Below are 22,386 nucleotides of genomic sequence, written 5' to 3'. Positions count from 1 at the left end.
TCGAGGGCTCCCACGTTTTGTAGAACTCAGAGTGACCGGATGGTGCCACAGAAATCGTTTAGCACTAGCCGCGGCTCAGGCATGCCGAAAGAAGGTCTCCTGCTTTGGCAGCTGACGAGTCACATGCAGAAAGCTGTGGGATCCAAATTGGAATTGAGGCATTTCTGGATTCCTCTTCCCATTTCTCTTCAGTTCCAACTTCGCATGTGAGAGGCAGTCCTTTTCTTTCTTCTGCTCAGGGCACACACTTTGCTTTTTTTTTTTTTTTTTTCTCCATCCGGAGAGGCCTTTGGAGGTTGGGTCCTCAGAAGCCCCAGGGCTGTGTGTGTGTCCCTGTGTGGGTGACTCCAGCATGGAGATGCGCCGTGAAGAAAGGAATAGGCTGTGTGTGGTCTCCGCTGACGTGCTAGGTCTTTTCCAGACTTGTGAGTTCACGCCTGGTACCAGTGATTGCCCTTTAGTCACTCAGTCTGACAGCTCTTTCTCCCTTTCTTCTCAACATCTTTCTTTTACATTTAGGTGAAGTGGAGCTCCGACGTAGGGTTTGAAGGACAAATGAGAAGGGACCAAAGGAGCCAGAGGAGTCTTGCAGAAAATGTTTTCCTTAGGAGACTCAGACTGGGAGTTGCTCACTCTCGGTTTCTGTGGGTTTTCAGTCAAGTTGTGTTTTGCTTAGAGAATTGTATGTATACCTTGACAGAAGCCCACTTCCATGATTTCCTGCTGGTGTAAGGGATCTTGAGAGAGTTGCCTAACCTCTCAGAACTTTGGTTTCCTTATGTAAAAATTGGAAATCAGTTCCCCTGGACATATAGCATGACTGTGAAATGGTGGCCATGATGTCCTTGACCAATTCTTGGTACCTACTAGGTATTGGGCTTTCTTTTTTTCTGGTGCCAATAATGTTCATATTTCACATTTAGTCCCAACCTATGCGCACCAGGAGGTTGGAGTTTAGTTATTTGACAGAGGAAACTAAGGCCACAGAGGGAAAAGCCCTTACCTTACATGACACACTGGTGATGAAGCTTGGGACCTAGCAGAATGTTGCTTCTACAAGACATCAATTCCAGAGGCTCGGAGTTGGAACAGAGCTTTTAGCCACCCCACGGCACTATTTTCCTTGAACTAGCAGCGATGTCTCTCTTCAGAAGCCTCAAGACATGGTCCTCTCTCATCTCTTGTTTTCAAGCATACCCCAGCGAAAATGTTCTGTCCCTCAGACAGGATCGTGGCTTTCATTTGGCCGAGGACTTTTCTTTTGTGTCTGCAGGCCCATGACAACATTGTCTCTTCCCTCTCTCCCTGACTGTTGTCCTTAAAAATCAGGTAATTGCTGGTAACTGCGAGCTGTGGTAAACTAAGAAAGTTTTGGAGTGAGACACTGGGAAAATCTGTTTCCCTCATGGATGTTGATGACTGACACTTGCCACTTTGCTCTGGTCCCATCCTGTTAAGATTTTTAATGAAATATTCTTGTTTTTACGCCTTGACCGTGTGTGTGTGTATGTGTATGTGTGTGTGTGTGTGTGTGTGTGTGTGTGTATGTATGCCTGCACGCGTGTGCATGTTTAGATGATGCAGAAAAGAAAATGTTGGATAAGATCAGACTGAGTTTCCAGCAACCTAAGTCCTCCAAAATCTCACTGGGGCTTGGCCAGTTGAGTTGGGAGATTAGGTTTTCTTTTTCCTTTGGCCTGTTGTTTGAGCAGCTCTTTGTTTGGAGTCTGAAGCCCGGAGGCTTGCTGGATTCGTTTATTTCCCTGGGGACAAGGCAGAGGGAGAAAGCAAGGAAGGAGGGGGGGGCGGTTTAGAGAGATGGAGGAGTTAAGAGGAGGGGAGGAGGGAAGCCAGAATGTGAAAGCAGCTGCGAGAAATTCAGAGCAATCTCCAATCCACCATGAAAGTGGAAAGCTGAAGGTTCCCTGTGGGTGAAGTTGCAACTCGGAGACAGGAGCCTCTGTTCTCCTTCAGCTAGAAATTCCTCTCCCCATCTGTCCTACAGAATTCATAGTGCAGCCATTTCAAATCCTCAAACCTTCCTGGTGGCTAAACACACAGTGTGTTTTCCACCAGAGCACCGTGGACCATTATGAAAACAGCATTGATGAAAAAGAGCATGTTTTCAAGGATGAAATGAACCTGCCTTTCCTTGGTGGGTGTACCTGGTAAACTTCCAGTACATGTTTGGCCATGAAGTCTGGAAAAATCAGGTGGCCATAAAGTCTGGAAAAACCAAAGACTCAGATTTTCTGAGGGTCGACCCAGAAGAGGAGATGGGGCACTAGAAGGGACACAGAATGGAGAAGCATCCCTGGTTGGAAGTGGGAGCCTCAGGGACGTTGGGGCTGGCCTCCTGTGGGAAAGTGTTACCCTGAACCATGCTTCCTCAGAACAGCAGAGGGAACCTGGAAGAGGAAGGAAGGATGTGATTTCCGGTACCCCCCTTCTTCCTGGTGCTGTCATTTGAGCTGCTGCATATAAACCATCCCAAGGCTCTGGAGGGATCACAGGCATCATTTACTCCTTGGAATATGGCACAGAGATGGAGCCCAGGTTGATGCCTTTGACTGTCTGGCACTCTGCACGCCTCACGCTAGATGGCCGACTAGTGTTGCCTCCATTCCTCTCACTCGGGGAGCGCCACTTGCCTCAGACCCCGCCCCTCCCCCGCCCCCCCCGCTGGACACCTTAAAATCAAACCTTCCAAATGTCATCCAGCCCCATCCAGGGTTAAAAGTAACTAGGACAGGAATTCTTAGCATTTCATTTCGACTGGGCAGGATGCCATTTTTCCAGCTCTTTTCTTGGCATCCATTCATCAGTTGTGAGTCCTCCGAGATGCTTGTTCAGGAAAGTTCCAGAACTCAGCTGAAAAGCAACCATACTTTCTGGGCTCACAGGGTCAGATAGGTTTTCAGAGTAGCTGTTAGTGTACGTGTCAGTGTGTTTTGGGTGTCTGTGTATCTGTTTATAGTCTTTGCGTCAGTGTTTGCATGAATGTACAGAAACAGTAGTGACTATCAGAGATGGGTGTACTAGTTGTACCTTGCCTTATTAATTCTTGCAGCAATTATGCCGCTAGGGATTATCAGCTCTATTTCATACTAAGGAAACCAAGACTGCTAGAAGTTAAGTGACTTGGCCGAGGGTATGCAGACAGTAACAAGGAAAATTGGGATTCAGCCCCAGGAGAATCACCATCCAAACCCTGAGTCACGTCTGCCATTCTCACTCTAACGTCCACTGTAAATGTTTTTTTTCTTTACTTTCTAGATCATTTCTGTGGCTCTCTCCTTTGAGAAACGTCTCATTATGCAGACCTCAAAATCTTTTCTGTTAATGTGTTGATAAGATTAGAAGGAACATGGGAGAGAATTTGCCAGGTCTGAAACAGAACACAATGGCATCTTCAACTCTGGTTTTGAACATGGCTTTTAGAATGGAAGGGAGATTGGTTGGAAAGTTAGTTAAGGCGCAGTGAGGTGAAGGGTAAAAGCTAGAGGCCAGTGGAGGCAGCCCTTCGGAGGACAAGGGGCGGCATGGGAAGTTCTGCTGCGTGGAAGTTGTAGGTGAATGTGGCCAAACCCAGTTGGAGCGCAGAGAGAGGGGCCATGCCCCTTAGTTCTTGACCCCTTGTGGCATCCACATAAGGTTCTAACTAAAATGTGTGTGTTTCCCTTTCTGAGCTTCTGTTCTTTCATCCCTAAAATGAAGGTCCCGAATCAAATAATCTATAAGTTCTCTTCCAGCACGGACCTTGATGAGCGTGAACTTTGAGAATGAACTCAGCCTTGGTGGTGGAGACGTGCCGTTTGCGCTGTCGGCAGCTCTGGCGCAGAGAACTAAAAGGTCAGGTTTTCTATCGGGACCTGACCCCTCTGTGTTGTGAATATGTGCGGCAAGATGAGAAGCAGTAGCTCTCCAGAGAATGACTCGGAGCTTCCCAGAGAAACATCTGACCTTTGGCGGTTTCACGCCAGGGAAGAGGGAGTGCGTGCCTCTCGTCCGTGTGTTGGTGTTGCTTATTCACCCCTAGAAACCCTCAAGGGCTGTTACGTATGCGAGCATCCTGCCGGGTACCAGAGACGAAGGCTGCTCCGGCTGAACATGTGGACATCTTGGGTTGTTGCTAAAATTCAGACTCAGCCTCTCTAACATGCTCCCCAGTGGTGCCAGAGCTGCTCCTTCTTACCCACCTTTCCGATCAGCATCAGGTGCCATACAGGAAAGAAAATTGAACCAAATTCGGAAATCCCAGGTTCTAATCCCAATTATCTCATTCCTTATCTGAACGAACCTCAAAGAGATCACTTAGCTCCTCCAAGTTTCTCCTACAGAGTTATAAACATAATTACTAACTAGCATTGAATGTCAAGTGTGCGCGTTCTTGTGTGTGCTCTACCTTAGTCTGCCTTAGGAAGAGCAGGGTTACTCAACTACATGTTTCTTGTGATTTAGGACATGGCAGCCATGTAAATTATTATCCTGAACATGAGTTCCTGCTGAATTTGTTCTTCAAGTGGAAGTCATAAGAGGTTGATTGCAAACAGCCTCTGACTTTGTCATCTGTCACCTCACTGACACTCACCTCACTCATCTGTCACCTCACCAGGCTGCCATCTGTCAGAATAAGCAGATGTCCGCTTTCTTCTCTCACTCCTCCCTGTTATTCCCCAGAGGCTTCTATCTGACTGATAGTAGCAGTCTTCTTCAGGTGAGAGAATTATTCTCATGTGAATGTGTGCCCATGTCTGAATTCCATTCTTAGAAGCATCCCGACTATAGAGTTAGTGTGGCAAAGACCGGGCACTGCATCAGCAGACCCCAGTACCCCGGGCCCATCGCAGACCTCCCTGATGAAACCCTCCAATCCATTCACCACATCCCAACAGAATCTTAGACTCGTTCTCACCCCAGCATGCCACGCGGCCTGGACCCATCCATTAGTCCAAGTGATTTAACCTGCCCACAACGTCAACCCTTAAAAATTCCCTGAAGGTTGAGTCTCTTTTCTGTTTGATAAATCTGGATTAAACACCTAATTGCTGGGGCGCCTGGGTGGCTCAGTGGGTTAAGGCCTCTGCCTTCAGCTGGGGTCATGATCCCAGGGTCCTGGGATCGAACCCCGAATCGGGTTCTCTACTCTGTGGGGAGTCTGCTTCCTCCTCTCTCTGTGCCTTGCCTCTCTAACTACTTGTGATCTCTGTCTGTCAAATAAATTAAAAAACAAAAAACAAAAAAAACAAAAACCCACCTAATTGCTTAGGCATGCAACAAAGACATTCTGTTTTCCACCTTCTTGTTTTATTCTTTCCTCTGCAAAGTGGACAACCTGCAGGACTACTGAAAGTCTGAGTTCACCGAATTTTTAGTTAATTAAAGTTTTCATAGAGTTTCTCTCCTTTCTCTGGGATATGCATCCTGCTGTTCTGATTAATTTGGTGAGTGTTGTTAAGGTTCCTGTTACTTTCCATCACCAGTGAACGCAGAGTCTTTCTTCAGCTTTCCTGCTAGGCTGCTCCCGGAGGAATACCCACGTTACCATGACCTGCTTTCTATACACATCCCTGGGGCAGTTCAGCTGTCGGGTAGGTGACCCTGAGGAGGAAGTGGCTGCTTTTGGCTCAGCAACTGCACCGTGCTCAGCTGAAGCCCTCGCCCTGACAGCTTATCCATCAAGAATCTGTAGTCCGTTTAAATGACCGCTTAAGTTTCCTCCTGGGGTTTGAGTTCATCATGTCAGAAGTCCCTGGAAAGCCTAGGCAAGCACCTAGTCTACACTCGGAAACACCTGCTATGTTAGGAAGTGGGTGAAAATGCAAAGCAAAGAATTCATGTATTCCTCTCCCAACGATGCGAGCTTGGGTTCCTGCTGGAATGGCTTCCGAAAGATGAGTAGGTGGAAAACAACCTAAGCACGGGGCCAGACTGACCAGACTGGCTTAAACCTGCTTTCCCTGCCCTTTGTCCCCTGGGCTGCCTGACCTGCTGCCTAAATACCACTGGGTTTTGCCCTGGCGGTGCTTAGAAGTTGTTTTAAATTCTGTACCATTGAATTGCTAAGGTTTGGCTTCCTAAGTCATAACTATGATATCATTTGCTATTTTGAATGTTTAAAACAGAGTGAGAAATAGAACATCTACAGCATGCAAGGCGTTGTCTCTGGCCCTATGGGGACCACAGAGAAGGCCTTTTACACTCAACCAGTTCTTGAAACCAGGTGTTTTTTTTGTTGTTGTTGTTGTTTCATTTTTTTTTAAGATTTTTTGGTTTTGTTTTGTTTTTTAAGTTTTTTAAAAAATTTATATATTTGACAGAGAGAGAGCAAGAGAGATCACAAGCAGGCAGAGAGACAGACAGAGAGAGAGGAGGAAGCAGGCTCCCTGCTGAGCAGAGAGCCCCATATGGGGCTCCATCCCAGGACCCTGAGATCATGGCCTGAGCAGAAGGCAGAGGATTAACCCGCTGAGCTACCCAGGTGCCCCGAAACCAGGTATTTTAAACTTGGAATCCAGGAGTACCAAAAGACCAGCAAAGATGGATGAACTTTTTAAAATTAAATGCAACAATTTCTGTGAATGTATACATGTGGGTGGGGTTTCGGTGTTTTGTTTTGTTTTAGTGGTGTGGGGGGTTTGTGGGTTTTGTTTTGTTTGGGGGGTGGGGGGGGGACCTCCGCCTTCATCAGATTCCTAAAGATATAAAGTAACCCAGAAGATAAGGACTGCTAAACTAGAGGGTAGAATGTTGTAACCTCATCCAGGAAAATCTCTAAAAGGTTACTAAGTGACTAGAAAGAACTATCCTCTTGCTCTGGGGGAGGATGCACACCACTTTTTTGCATGGTTACCCAGGAGCTAATGTGAAGCGCTGTGGAACTAGAAGGAGAATTACCTGGATCTGTTTCATTTTACAGATGGGTAAATTGAGGTCTGCAGTCTCAGGTGCCAAGGCCATGGCAGTGTCTGCTTCTTCTGTGTTTCAGAGACTTTTTAGTATTCATTTAACACTTTACCAATTTTTTGAACATTTGCTTTGGGTTAGGTGAGGGATTCTCAGTCTCAGTATAGTCCAGGTGTTCTTTCAAAAACTTGACATTTGCAATACACTTAGCAGAATTAAATTACTCTCTAGTTATGGTTCAGTTCTCAGTCATCCTCAACAACAAATACTTTCTTCTCTGCCCTTAACTTCTTCTTTGCCTAACTTTCATTTAATCCAGGAAAAAGGCAGTCTTTCTTTGGTATGGTTTTGATGACATACTCCTGATCGTGTGAATAGCAGACTCACTCTACATTTCTGGCATCACTGAAACAATATACATTTTCAGTTATTGCAAAAAATAAGTATAAAGAAAAGAAAATTTTACGCAGCAATCATAATCTTGTGTATGACCTTAAAGGGTTTGGAGCCTTTTGGTTGAGAAATGTCCAGCTAGATTCTGGACTGGGCATTAAAGATTCAAAATTTTAAAGAACTATACCTATAGAGTGCTTATTGTTCTAGATACTGGATAAACTCCTTGACTTTGTAGAAATACAGTATAGTGGGAAAAGCGTAATGAACACATTGACAGGTAAGGTAGTTACTGTGTGTGACAAATGTTAAGAAAAAAAATTGAAGGGTAATAGAGTAGTGAGTGAATGAGAAGCAGAAGTGGGCTACTTTCTGGAGCGTCCTTGGTGGAAGTGACTCTGAGTGACATGAATGCTGAAGGGTAGGCCATCTCATAAAGCGTGCAGGGAAGGGTGTTCCAAGCATTGGAAAAGCCACTGCAAAGATCCAAAGAGAAGGATGGCCGTGGCAAGTGTAGAGGACACATTAAAGGTCAATGTGGCTAAGATGCAGTAGACTACATGGAGAGTGGGACAAACTAATGTTGGAGAGAGAGAAAGGGGGCAGATTACACTGGATCTTGTGGCCAAGGTTAAGGAGAGTGTGTATTTTATTCTGACTGCATTGAGAACCAGCAGTTGAAGCAGGAGACTTGAGTGTCATCTCCCTTGTTTTAAAAACAAACAGCTGGTGGAAAATAGATTTTAGAAGGGCCGGGCTGGAAGCAGAGAATTAGGAAAGTAGGCTGTTACAGTAGCCGAGGTAGGAGGTCATCATGAGCTGGACTACGAGAGTAAAGGCAGGAACAGTGAGAAGAGCTAATGGAGAAATGACCAAGATTCATCCATGCATCAAGGCAGTCGGACCCGTTGTTCAGGATGACAACTGCACCAAAAGTGTGTGGGCATGGCTATTTCCAGTAGGCTTTGGGGGGTGGGGTAGGGACAGGGGACATATGCTCTTCAACCATCACCTTGTCAAAATCTGAATACAACAAGTTCTTAAGTATTTTCCAACCCTTATTCCTATAGACCATGTGAATTCAATTCATCAAGGGCTTCTTTCCAATAAAATATGAAACTAGGAAATGTCAGTTTCTTTCTATATACTACCCCCCCACCACCCCGCCGTCCTCTCATTGCTGCAGAATGAGGAAACTCGTTGTGGCTCAGAACAAAACCGCAAAAACCGTTCCATAGATCCAGCTTCCATCGAGGGAAAGTCAGCGTCTTTCCTTTTTTGCCTAGCCCCCACAGTGGGAAACCCTGAGAAATTTGTTTTGTTTTGTTTTGTTTTGTTTTGTTTTCCCTTGGACTTGACTGAAGCCAGGTCTCTCCTGAAAAGAACGTCTTTCCTTATTGTGTCTGACTCCATGTGAGTCCAGGGGCTTTACTTCCAGCTTCAGTATTTGGTAAATACCCAGTTTCTTGATGTTCTCATTTTCCAAATCTGCTGGGGTTGTCTTGAGCCTTTGGCCTCATTCACTGAGGAACATGGATTTCTGGGAAGTTTCTGCCTCAAGCTCTTCAGCATGGATATTAAAGGGCCCCTGTCAAGTTTTGAAGGGTGTGACCATTGCCAGAATCCCCACAAGCCAAGCCCCTGAGGGAAGCTGTTGCCAGCTGGCCCCCCGCCACACCAGAAATGGCTGCATTTCAGTGGTTCTCTGTGTATGGAGCTGGCTGAGTTCCCCTGGATGAAAGGCAGCCTAATATAAACTGAAAATGTTATTAATAAGCAGCCACTTAAGAATTTCCTATGACTTGCCAGTGATTTGGGGGCCTCTATGTGAACAGGGAGAAAAGCACAACTTGTTTTACATGGATTAGGGGACCGGTCCCGTCAGTCTGAAAGGGCATCAAAAAGGCATTCAGGTGTTTGGTGAAGGGCTCTGGAGTCTAGCAGATCTCGGTTTGCAGTCCTGTTTTCATCACCTCCTGGCCGTGGGAGCTGGGGTGAGTTCCAGAAATGCTCCGAGCCTTGGTTTTCCCATCTCTAAAATGAGAATGAGAACGATAATTTCCATCCCGTACTGTGCTTTGAAGACTGAATAAGGAAAGGTGGAAAGTGCTTAGTGTAGAGCCCAGCCTACAATCAAAATATTTTCTTGAAAAGAAAAGTTGGGGTGCCTGGGTGGCTCAGTCAGTTGAGCATCTGACTCTTGGTTTCAGCTCAGGTCGTGGTCTCAGGGTCATGAGATTAAGGGCCTACCAACCCCCCACCCCACCTCTCCATCACCCCTCCTGGTCCAGGCTCTGAATTCAGTGGAGAATCTACTAGAAATTCTATCTCTCCCTCTGCCCCTGCCTCCTCAACATATGTGCTCTCACCCTCTCAAATAAATAAATTAATTAAAAAAAAAAAAAGAAAAATTGGGAAAATCAAACCCTAGAAATGGAACCAAATGGGCTTTACCTCCCTTGCTCAGGAAAGAAAAAAGTATTTGGGATTCTGGACACTCACAACCATAGCATTTGGTGTCGCTGAGCTTCACTTTCTTTATCTCTAAAAGAACAATTCTAGCCCTTGCTCTTCTTGTTAACCTTGTAGAGTGTCATAAAGGTAATTCAGTGGGTTCCCAGGAGTGAAAATGGATGGTATTTTCTAAAGTGTTTGATTAGGCCCGGGGTCAATAATTCAATATGTAACCTGTTCTACCTTACTGTATTTTGGTTAGAAAAGAAGGTCATTTGTGTGACCTTGAAATATCAAAAGCATGCTAAAGATAAGTAATCCTTGGGTAAGGATTGTAATCGAGTTACTTGCTTAGTCCAGCACACCTTTAAGTATATAGTAGGTGTTTAATAAAGACTTATGGAAAGGTCTTCTTTGCTCCCAGTTTTCCATTGATCTATTTTCTGTCCTAACTGGAATACATTAGTTGGGTCTAGAGTAACTTCTAGAGAAAGGAACTGTGACTGCTTTTACTTGTTTTATTTGCCATCCTTCCGTATAGAACAGGGTGTGACATAGTGGCAGACAGTCAGCTTTCGCTACCTGATGTATGCTGTGTGTATGCACCATCTGATCCTAGCAGCAAGTCAATAAAGTAGTGGTTAGGATTTGAACCCAAGTCAGCGTGCCTCCAGAATCTAAGATCTTAATCCACTGTACTATATACTGCCTTTAAGTACCTAGGCAATATTTAATGCCTCAGATCTTGTTGTCCTGAGATTAGCCAACTTCTACAATCAGCAGATGGCATGGAAGATAAGGCAAACAAAGAGATATTTTGTGGAATCTTCCAGTCCTTGCCTTGAAGTTCGAAGGCAAGTGTTAGAATTCAATTTGCAGTTACTTCTTCAAAAACTATTCTCCTGAAGGACTTATCTGGAAAGGAAACGCTCTCAGAACTTACTCTGCTCAATGACCAACGAAGCAAAACATACGTGTCATAAAATCACAGATAGCATGTGGACAAAGTGAAGCTGAACAATTCTTCCAGAAAGAGTAACCATTCTATCTACCTCAGTTTATTCTTCGCAGAGCCATGGGTCTGACAGGCAGCTAAGGAAATCAGAGCTTCTGTAGATACCCATAGCCCTTCCTGGGGATGCAGTGATGCAGGTAGCAGCGTTGCCATGGAGACAACATCCGTGGCCAAGCTCTTCTCCTCTGAGGGCTCACTGTGTGTACTCATTATGATGCTGAATTAGCTAGCTGTGTGTTTGGTAGGCAGATGCTTCACTGGCCAGGGAACATTTTTACAACAAAGTCAACACTCCTTCACATGGACTGTTATGTGTAATTTCTCTACCTGCCCTCTTGCCGCCATCTTTGACTGCTCTCCATATCTTGATGGCACCTTCTTCTCTCCCACTCCATGTCTTTCATTCACCTGTTGGGAATATTCCTTCCTTCTCTTTTTGCTTAGTATCCTCCTACTTGGCAACCTTTAGGTCCAGCTTCCCCAAAAGAGCCCTCCCTGACTCTTTGGTAACCAGAAACTCTCTGTAGCACAGTGCCTGGCACATGGTAGGTTTTCCGTTAGTAACTCTCCTAACAGCAAAGCCACAGAAAATGACTTTCTAGTTGGTTTGTTTTCAAACTTATGATTTTGAAAACCTGCAGTGTTACATAGTTGTTTCCAGAACAGGACAGTGAACGTCCATATATTTTTCTAGATTTCTCTGTTGTTAACATTCTGCCACATTTGTTACATGTTGTCTCTCTCTTTCCCCGCACATGCATATATATTATTAATATTCTAGCTTACCCATGTGAAAATAAGGGACAGACATCCCTGATCATATTTCAGCATCTGTCTCCTTGAAACAAGGACATTCTCCTCAGTGTCCCCCCAAAGGACTCTTCACTTTGATATCTGTGGTTTAGCTCTTTGTGTTTATATCTTTGTGTCCCAGTCAGACAGGCCTCTTGGTTTTGTTGTTGTTGTTTTGTTTTGTTTTAATCCCTCACAATACCTCCTGGGATGTATAGTACATAGATGTTCAGTGAATTATTGTTTAATAAATGAAGCTGCCTGCAGCGAACATTGTTGGTATTCCCTTCCTCCCCCTTGGCACTCACCAGCTTGGTTGACTGGGCTCCTCTCTGAGGAGTGTTTCAAACCATCTTCCACAGCTCCTCAGCTGAAATGGGTCACCATTGTCCAACGCTGCAGCCTGTCCCTTACCTTATGTTGGCATCCTTCCCGTCGCCCAATTCTCTTTTCGATTTCCCTGTCAGGATTTTCTGGGGATCAACCCCTATGATTCTTTACACTCAGATACCTCCTAAGGCTCTGATTCTGGGGACAGACAATCTCAGGCACCATCCTTCAGCTATTGACACGTCATAGTCCTAAATCAAAGTACGGTAAGAGAGGTTCCAAAGAAGAGAGGTCGTGCAGGAGGCTGATCGTTCAAAGGGAATGTGTTTCTCCTGCTTGGAAATTACAAGATAAATTCAGAGTAGGGAGCAGTGTGTATTTGCTCATGGAGATATGAATTGACATAAGACGCGAGGAAACCACTGCCACCGAAAATGATCCTCTACCAACTTTGGCAGCGCCTGGGAGAGAGAAGCTCCTGTCGGCGCAGATGGCCCGAGCCACTGGACCCCGGGCGGAAGGCAGGGACTTGGATGGGGCCAGGCAGCGTGGTCTTGGCTCTCAGCACACACCATTCCTCCTACCCAGCTGGCCCTGTCACGGTCTCGCCCTTTAGCTTCTGTGTTTATTAGGAAACCGTTTTTTCCTTTCTCACAGAGATAGGAATCTCGCTTCCAGACATGGCAAGTGTCAAGGTTCATGCCTGGGTCCCTCATTCAGATGGAGTGTTTGCCAGAAAGCGGGGGAAACAACGTATTGTGGCTGCGGGGAGGGAACGAAGGAGCCAGTCGGGCTGCCAATAACAGGATGTGCTGATATCTGGGTATCAAGACGGAGGGACAGAGGGATTCCAGGGACAAGGGGACGAGGGAGAAGCGTGTGCTCGAGGCACACACTTCGTTGTTGCCGTCCCCTGAATGTCACGTCTGTGCTTGAGCTCAGGGGCAGGCAGTGGCACATCCCGTGTGGTCACTGTCACAGAGGCAGACTGTGGTGGGGGAGGGGAGGCCACGCACCACCTCCTGAGAACGCCTCACACCGCACTCTTCCCCACCTCAGGGCCTTTGTGCTTGCCTTCCTCTGCCTGGAGAAGGCTCCCCCAGGGTGGCCTCCTGTTCAGTATTCTGATCACAGCCCAGATGTCACTGGGGCGGGGAGGCCTGTCCTAACCCCTCCTCAAACCCCCTCTGCTTCATCTCCCTGATTATTTCCATTATGGCACTTTCCACAATCCACAAATGGCAAGTTTACCTGTTTGTTTATCTGCCTTTTGTCTGCCTTCCCCACTGGAGTCTAGGCTCCACGAGATGGAAGCGTTGTAGGTCTCTGTCAGCACCCTGTGCCCAGCATCTTATGGTGCACCTTGCATACCGTAGAAGCTCATGGACTGCTGTCTGCTTGGATGGTGGGTAGGTTGCATGGACGGATGGATATGGATCAATGGACAGATGGACAGATGGATGGATGGCAGGATGGAAGGATGCATGGAGGAAGGAAGACCTGGCTCCTCTGTTTACAACCAGGTGGTAGAAAGATCCCTTGTCTTGGAAGCAGACGACGTAGGTTCTCATCTGTGTGACTTCAGTGAACTCACCCACGAGGTGACAGCCTTGATTTTTGTATCTGTGCGATGAATTCAAATACTAACTCGACAGGACTGCTGAGAAAAGAAGTCAGATAAACGATGCAAAGATCATACGAACAACATATATCCTCCGTAAATGTGAGAAATGACGCTAGGGGTAGAAACGCATCGGCCATGTACACCCTTACCTCGTGTTCTCTGGTCAGAAAGCGGGTGTGGTAGCAGTGGAGAGGAAGGAGCCTGGAGGTCGGAACTGTCATACGGAGCCCTTGCTCCTTCGTGAGGCAGTTTCACCAACTGGAACATCCTGACTTTATTTCAAGCCAGCCTCCGCCCAGGTCTCTCTTGCCTGCCTGCCTTTCCACCATTCCGATCCTCCACGTGTATTTGGTGAAGGATGCAGGAGGTGGCAGGAGTAGCCGTATGTGTAGGTTATAAAATCACGTGACCATGTTTTTGGAGGGAAACAGCTGGTGTTCTGTGTCAGAGCGCCATTTTGACAGCTTTGCCTTAGTCACAACAGGCTCATGTCAGCCGTATCTTAGGGGAGGCAGAACCCACTTATGGTTCCTACCAGCTCACCTGCAACACAGCACAGCAATGCCTTTGCTGCTAACAGCACCCACTGTCTCTTCATTTGTTGACTTTGGGGCAACCTGCAGCCCAGTAAAAACTCTTTTCGCCCCACACACTTATTTTCCCTCTAGGGAGACTCAGAGGAGGTATCCCCGTGGGACAGGAACTCAGAACAACGTTCACCTCATCTTAGGCTGGAAACTTAAGGAAATTGGGCAACAGAGCAGACTGCGAAAGTTGAGCTCCTGTCTAGCTCCTGCCTAGCTCCTGCCAAGTCCGTCCTGCCCAGGGTGGAACCTCCAGGTGGTTTGAAGTGATGTCAGTTGCCGCAGCATTGAGAGTATGTGACCGAGGTATAAAGACCCAATTCACAGCCAAGGCTTAGTGGTTTTAAATTATCCATGCCCCATCTTTCCCCACTTGCACAGAAAATTGAAAGTTGATAGCTGTTGAAATCTGGTTTTCAGATGTGTTTTTATCTGACGGACCTAACTTAACTATGGGATACCCATAAATATATATGTGATTCCCACATTGCTGGCATCTTCCTTGCTACGTAAGTAAGTTCTCTAATCCCGTTAAGGGGGCACTGGATCAGAACAAACCCACTTATCTGGATTGAATAATGCCCTTCTCTTTGCTGAGAGTGCTGTGTGTACGTGTGTGGGTGTTCTGGCTCATGCCTTGTCATTCCAGGCCAGTCTTGTCTCTTGGTACTCGCTGATGGGGAACATAGAGAATGAAATCTGGTCTCCAGTTTCTTAACATGAGGGAAAAGAGAGGATCGGCAGCTGTTTCTGTTTAACAGTGATTATCCCTGGGATTGTGAGTGTTTTAAAATACTTCTCTTCTTGCTTATCTGCAATTCCTGATTCCTACATTAAGTGTGTGCTTTTTTTTTTTTTTTTTAAAGGGTAAGGAAGCAGTAACTTTGTAATGTGGAGAAAAAGGTTCCCCCTTTTCCTCTTGTTAAGAATAAATAAATTATTTTTTTGCCTTCCGTGATCTGGAGTCATGGAAAAATTCAAATACTGAGGACCCATCCATTTACATAGCAAAAAGCTATGGAAGACTTTGGGTTATTTTATCCCTTTTGTCTTTAACAAAGGTGTATTTCCCCACTCTGAGCTCAGCAGCCTGAGGTACTGCCCCGTGGCCCCTTGGCCACGTCTAGGGTTATCCATTCCTTATCAATCACTTAGTATGTCTTGTGGCCAAGTTGCCCTTTAAGCAGTCTGCCCTTTGATACTTTGCATAAAAAGTGGCCTGAACCTGATCTGGCCATGGACTTGGGACAGAGAAGTCCACAGCACAGGGGCAGTGGAAGGCAGGAGGACAGGTGGCAGGGCTGGCAGTGAGTCACCCCTCTGGCTGTTGATGTGATACTGTCCCTCTCTAGCACCTTTATATACCCATGCCTCGATGGGTACCCAGCGGAGTGACAGGTGGGCTTAGCAATGTCAAAGTCTAAGGCATGACAGTCAGGAGGGTTCACTGTAGGTTCCCTGAAACAATTTTAAAAACGTGTGTTGTCCAGGGTTCTTGAGACCTTCGGGTATGTTGGTAGAACACACATGTTTTCACATTTTCAGACCATTGCCTGACTCCAGTGTTCCCTTCTAACTGGAAGACCAGCATCAGAAGAGTGGCCTCCCAGTGTGGGTCGGGGATGCTGGGAGAAAAGCATTTCCTGGGCCCTGTCTCAGATCTATCAAATCTGAGTTTCGAGGTTACCCCACTCCTCCCCAAGCATCTCCATGTAATGTCTTGGCAACCAGATATGTCATTTCCCATGACTAGAATCATTATTTATATGCAGTGTTTCATGATGGGAATTGTCTTTTGAAAGTCATTGATAGCCTTCTTTTCGGGGGGGGGGGTGTCTTTGCATCATCTTTCAGAATATTGAGCATCTAGTTCACATTTTGCTAAGTGCTAGGAATGACCTTGAGCTCTCGAGGGAAGTGTGCTGGTTTCCAAACTTATGTTCTTGGGATCTTAAGGCCATGAAAATGCCTGGAGTTTGGAAAGCATGTTGAACCTGAGACAGGCCACGTCTCCTTTCCTTACATCAACTTGGGCAGCTCTGTTTCTATATCGAGATTTCACGTATGAGTTCTTTTGAAAAGATATTTTCCTCTCATTAAAAAAAGGGAGCAGGAGGGTGAAAGAAAGTTTTTTTTTTTTTTTTTTAAAAAGACTTAATGATATTTACAGTGCCATCCAAATCTAGAATCCTGAGGTTCAGGACACCGACTTGTCAGAATCGCATTATAAAGGAGGATCCCTTTGTGCCTTCATCCTATCACTTCTCACACAAAACAAGACATTGTGGTTCTGGGATCAGTGTTGTAAATAACCTGTCAACATTTCCAAGATGAGACTCCCCCCCCCCCCCCCCCACCCCCGGCCACACACCCGAGCCCCGCCAGGCACCCAGTCTATTTATAATGAACTCTTCCACAGCACGGTAGGTAGGGTAATTAGCCTAAATTAGCTATTCTCCAAATGGTGTGGCCATGGGTACAGATGACCAGAGTTCTCAGAGATGGTTAGAAAGAGAGCCTCCACCTGCCCACCAGTATTGTGTGTCCTAAGAAAAAGCAGAACATGACTTCTGGATATGGAAGCAAATACATTAAAAGCTGCAACTTTTGGGTGGGGGGGGGGGGGGCTGCAGGGGTGGTTGCCCGGCGGAGAGAGGAAAGGAAGGGAAATGCAGGATCACTGCTCTCGGAATACTGCCTTCCTCCCTGGAAACCTGTCATTCAAAAGCCCAATTATGTGCAGGTAACATGTCAACTCTGACAGAATGCCACGAGTACCTACTTCATATGGTTAGTGTTGTTTTTTGTTTTTTGTTTTTTTTTTTTTTTAATGAAATCCTGCTATACTATCAGGTTCTATTTTCATAAATGTCTTTTTTTTTTTTTTAAGCCAAATCATATATTTTGCCACACACTCCTGAAAAGCTTTAATCAGTGTGTCGAAAGAGAGAGTGGTTGGGTGTTGCTGTGTACATGGTTGCCAGGAGGGGGAGAGAGACATGGGGATCAAGAGAAAGCTGCTTGGCCTATTTCTGACCCTCTGCTCCTTTCTGAGTGTCTGGGCCTTGGGTTCCCCATTTGTAAACAGGGGTAATTAAATTTGTCTTTCCAAAGGCTGTCATGGAATCACTCAAAGATTGAAAATTCTTTGCAAATAAAAATGCCTTGCCGTAGGAGTGCCTGTTAATTATGAATGAGAAGTAGAAGGCAGGCAGCTAGCAGGAAAAACACAGGAGGTCCTCATGGTTTTCTGTTTACCATTTTGTTTTCTTTTCTCTTTGTTTTCTCTTTGATTTTGATTTTTTCTGAATGTGTTTATTGTTCAAGGGTAAAAAGCGCATTCTGCGGTTGGGATCAGGTATGCTTTCTGCCATTAATTGTTGGGGCTCAGGGACCAGGTCAATCCTATTTTGAGTCTCTGTTCCACTCACCACTAGGGGTTTACTTTGAACATGTTGCTTGGTATCGCTGGGCCTTCCATTTCTGCTCTGGGAAGTGGGGATGTTGTTTTCTTTCTTGGAGGGCTGGTGTACCAATCTGGGCTCGTGTAAGGCATGTGTAAGCCAAATGCTATGTATTCTGCCCCTATGTGCGCCCTCCCCAATCACCCTCATCCTGCTTCACCTTTCCTGTATTCCCTAGCGCCCAGCATCTTTACTGTGCTATTTGATCAGATCATCGGCTAAGTGGATTGCTCAGGTTCTAAGAAGGCAGAGATCCTTGCTTGTTTTGGTTAGATTTCCAGAATGCAAGAACAGTGCCTGACCCATTGTGGTTGCCTGATGGTGACAAAATCGGCCCTTAGCCCGCTCCCCTTCTCTGTTGTCTTCCACTCAGTGAGATTCATTCTGGGTCTGGTTCTGCAATTCTGTGTTTTGTTTTCTTCTTGTCTTTTTTCTTCTCCCGGGTATCTTCACTTCATTAGATTATGTCCGTCAGACCTTAACTATTGTATTATGACACTGTTTCCCTGCACTGCTGGATACATGGGTTGCACAGATGAATATTCTGGAGACTGACTTTGGTAAAAATTCTACATTTTGTTTGAAAAGTATGGCTGTCTAGTATAAGCCGTGAATCACCAAAGAGCTTCCTAAATTTACTCAAACACACTGAAATGTTTTTTTGTTTTGTTTTGTTTCCTCTTAAGTCATTAACTGATGTAAAAATAACTGGAGGGAAAAATCCCTGGCCACTTCCTAACACCCTTGACTTCTTTACAGTAGCTGGTTAATTAAAGAGTTACTGTTAAAATGGGCTCTATTTCTGAAAGCAGCAGCCTGGGTTGGGAAGAAACCTCTTTGAGTTTGGAGATGCAAACCAGATCCAAGTGTGCATTCTATTTGTGTATATTTTCAATCTGATGAAAAGCAGGAAGTGGGAGAATCTAACAAGCCCAAGTTGGCTGAACTAAACCACTTTTGTTTCTTGAGTACATTTCAGTGTCAAAATGTAGGCACAAGACATTCATAGAGTAAGGACAGAAACCAACTGATCATCTTAATGGTTGGAAAAAAGCATTTGACAAAACCCAACACCTTTTTGTGATTAAAAACAACAACAACACTCAACAAACTAGTGTAGAAAGAATCTTCTTCAACTTGGTAAAAGCTGTAAAAAGCCCACAGCTAAATAATACTTGATGGTAGAAGATTGGATGTTTTTCCTTAAGATCAAGACCAAGACCAAGATGTCTACCACTGACACTTCTGTTGACCATGGTGCTGGAGGTTCTAGCCAGGGCAATAAGGCAAGACAAAGACATAAAATCTATCAAACTGGAAAAGAAAGAATAACACTGTCTCTGTTTGCAGATGACATGATCTTGTATACAGGAAATGCTGAGGAATACACACACACACACGCATCATGCTCTTAAAACTGAAAAGACAAGTTCAACAAGATTATATGGTGCGAGATGAATGTGCCTGTACTGCTGGTGTTTCTGTACTGTAATAATCTGAAAATGAAATTAAGCAAAAAAATTCCATTTAAATAGCATCCAAAAGAATAAAATACTTGGGAATAAACTTTAAAAAATATGTGAGACTTATGACAGAGAAGCACAAAATAGCATTGAAAGAAATTGAAATAGACTGAAATAAATGTGAAGACATCCTTTGTTCATGGATTGGAAGATCTAATATTAAGATAGCAATGTTCTCCAAATTGATCTCTAGATTCAGTGCAATTCCTGTCGATATTCCAGCTAGGATTTTTGCAGAAAATGGCAGGCTCGTCCTAAAATTTGTATTTCATGATGCAAATGCCAGGGACCGGGGAAAGCTAGCACATTTTTTTTAAAGGAGGACAAAGTTGGAGGACTCACATTCACAATTTCAAAACCTGCTGCAAAACTACAGTGATCAAGACAGAGTCGTAATTGCATAAGGCAGACAGATAACTCAATGGAATAGAACTGAGAATCCAGAAATAAACCATTACATTTATGATCAGCTGATTTTTGATGTGGATGCTAAGACAACCCAATGGAGGAAGAATAGACTTTTTAACAAATGATGCTAAGACAGTTGAATAACTACATGAGTATGAAGTTGGACTCCTTCCTGACACCATGCATGAAAACTAGCTCAAAATGGAACACAGACCCAAATATAAGAGCTAAAGCCATAAACATCTTAGATGAAAACATAGGAGTAAATTTTTTCACTTCGAGTTAGACAGTGGTTTCTTAGATAAGATACCAAAAGAACAAGCAATAACGGAAGAAAAATGGGACTTTATCAAAATAAGAAACTTTTGTGCTTCAATGGTCATCATCAAGAAAGTGAAAACTGGGGACGCCTGAGTAGTTCAGTCAATTAAGCATCCGACTCTTAATTTTGGCCCAGGTCACGATCCCAGGATTGTGAGATCAAGCCCTCCTACATCAGGCTTCTTGTTGGCATGGAGCCTCCTTAAGTTTTTCTTTCTTCTTCTCTCTCTCTGCCCTCCTCCAATAAAAATAAATAAATAACTAATTAATTAAATTCCCAAAGGCTGTGTTTAAAAAAAGGAAAAAAGAACAAATTTGGAAGTGTTTATCCAATTAAAAACAAAAAATATCACCCAGAGAATGGGAGAATATTTTTACAAATTCTATTTCTAATAAAGGACTTGTATTCAGAGATACATATAAAGAATGCTTATAATTCTACAATAAAAAGACAAATAACAATTTTAATAATGGACTAAGAGTTCAAACAGACATTTCTCCAATGAGGATATATAATAAGCACATAGAAAGATTCTCAGTGCCATTAGCTATTAAGGAATTAAGAATCTATCCATTCTGCAAAAAAACAAAACAAAACAAAACAAAAAAAAAAACACAATAAGATGCCACTCCATTCCCACTAGGATGGAAACAGTGGAAAGATACTAAAAAGTGTGGGAATGATGTAGAGAAAATAAAACACTCATATATTAATGGTGGGAATGTAAAACAGTGCATCTATTTCTGAAAAACAGTTTGACAGTTCCCCAGCATGTGAAGCATAAAGTCACTATATGACCTAGCAGTTGTGCTCCTGGGTGTATAGCCAAGAGAACTGAAAACCTATGTTCACACAAAAATATTTGTATATAAATATTTACAGCAGTAGCATTCACAAAAGTAAAAATAATGGAAATAATCCAAATGTTCACCTGAAGAATGGATGGACAAAATGTAACTTAACCAGACTCTGGAATATTACAATGCAGTAAAAAGGAAGGAAGGATTGTCACATGTTACAACACGGATTAATCTTGGAAACATCCTACAGTGCAAAAAAAAAAAAAAAAAGCCACTTTCAAAAAACTATGTATTACATGATGCCATACATACGGAATTTAGAACAGGCAAAGCCATAGAGATAGAAAATAGATTAGTGGTTGTCAGGGCCTGGGGGGAAGGGGAATGTGGAAAGTCACTGCCAATGTGCCCTGGGTTTCTTTTGGGGTGATTAAAACAGTCTAGCATGAGGTAGTGGTGGTGCGCTAAAAGCCAGTGATCTGTACATTTTAAAATGGTGACCTTTCGGATATGGGAATTCTATCTTAACAAAGCTGTTGTCAAAAAAATTAGGCACATATGGGGATTAGGATTCTGGACCCTCTCGTTGCCTGGATAAGATACTATTGAAACTAATCCTGAAGATCTGAGTACCACAGAGAACAGCTCGTTTTCTAAAAATTTTCCTCCTTGATTTCTTTCTCTTCTCTTTTTTACTGGTAGAAGCTAGAAATGCTTTTGTGCTGCTGACATCAACCTTTTTACTGCTTCATCATTTCTGTAGCCATGGAAAAGGGAACCGATGGTAACCATAAAAGAGAAATGTTCAACTTTGAGGAGAGATTTTATCTTTGGCTGCTACCTTTTGAAATAATTCGCATGCATGATCCTCTCCTACTGTATATTTAAAAAAGAAAAAAAAAACAACCAATGTAGGAAAAATTTGGGTTTTTGATGAGAATTTCAAACCTACGGGGATATTTAGTAGAGGTGAAAATGTCATTTCCATTAGATCTTGGGGCCAGATTTGTTTGGTGGGAAAACATATTCTTGCTCTTTTTCGGAAAGAAAACCTCACCTGCAGGTCTCTTTAAAAACGCTTCCATTTCCGTAGCTGCTAGGAAGCTTTTATGAAAATGGTATGTTGTCAGTATTTGTTAAGTTCACTGGTAATATTTCTAGTCAGCATATGTATTATGTCTGTTTAATGACTAGTATGGTCAAGAAAATTGCAGTCATGGTCCATAGTCCACGCTCTGTCTAGTAAACGATATTTGATGTTGCTCTTGGGATATTGATTTGGAAGAACAGGTTGGAGTCCACATTCGAACATTCTCATGAGGCTTACCTGGTGGCCTCTGACCTTCCGTGACGTTTCCACGCGTGCAGCACCACACCTTCCAAGAAGACAGGCGGGCTGTGGGGCGCCGCTCTAGGCGTTCCTGCCAAAAGGCAGTTGCCCAGGAATGTGTTTATGGTTTGGGACCCCGAGGGCTGGTTGAACAATAGTTTCTTTTGCCTTCCTTCTCACCTTCTGCCTTTGCTCTTTGCAGGAAGATCTGCCTGCACTGCAAGTGCCCTCAGGAGGAGCACATGGTGACAGTGATGCCCCTAGAGATGGAGAAGACTGTCAGCAAACTCATGTTTGACTTCCAGAGGAACTCCACGTCAGACGACGACTCGGGCTGCGCCTTGGAGGAGTACGCCTGGATCCCGCCGGGACTGAAGCCTGAACAGGTACCATTCTTTTTTTTTTTTTTTTTTTTTTTTTTTTTTTTTTTTTTTTTTGCCC

The 22,386-nt window shown here is 44.3% G+C and overlaps 1 protein-coding gene across 4 annotated transcripts in view; it reads left to right on the top strand.

Moving 5' to 3' along the window:
• Positions 1–22,386, top strand: part of PRICKLE2 (prickle planar cell polarity protein 2) — a 319,924-nt gene that overhangs the window by 206,746 nt on the left and 90,792 nt on the right. For all 4 annotated transcript variants that reach the window (XM_059390095.1, XM_059390096.1, XM_059390097.1 and 1 more), the window contains one exon: positions 22,148–22,331. In XM_059390095.1, coding sequence (XP_059246078.1) covers positions 22,148–22,331 — 184 coding nt within the window. The remainder of the gene's footprint in view (positions 1–22,147; positions 22,332–22,386) is intronic.

This window comes from Mustela nigripes, chromosome 2, assembly GCF_022355385.1.
Source record: "Mustela nigripes isolate SB6536 chromosome 2, MUSNIG.SB6536, whole genome shotgun sequence".
Taxonomy (NCBI): domain Eukaryota; kingdom Metazoa; phylum Chordata; class Mammalia; order Carnivora; family Mustelidae; genus Mustela; species Mustela nigripes.
Note: the sequence above shows the minus strand (reverse complement) of the source record. Positions and strands in the feature narration are given on the sequence as shown.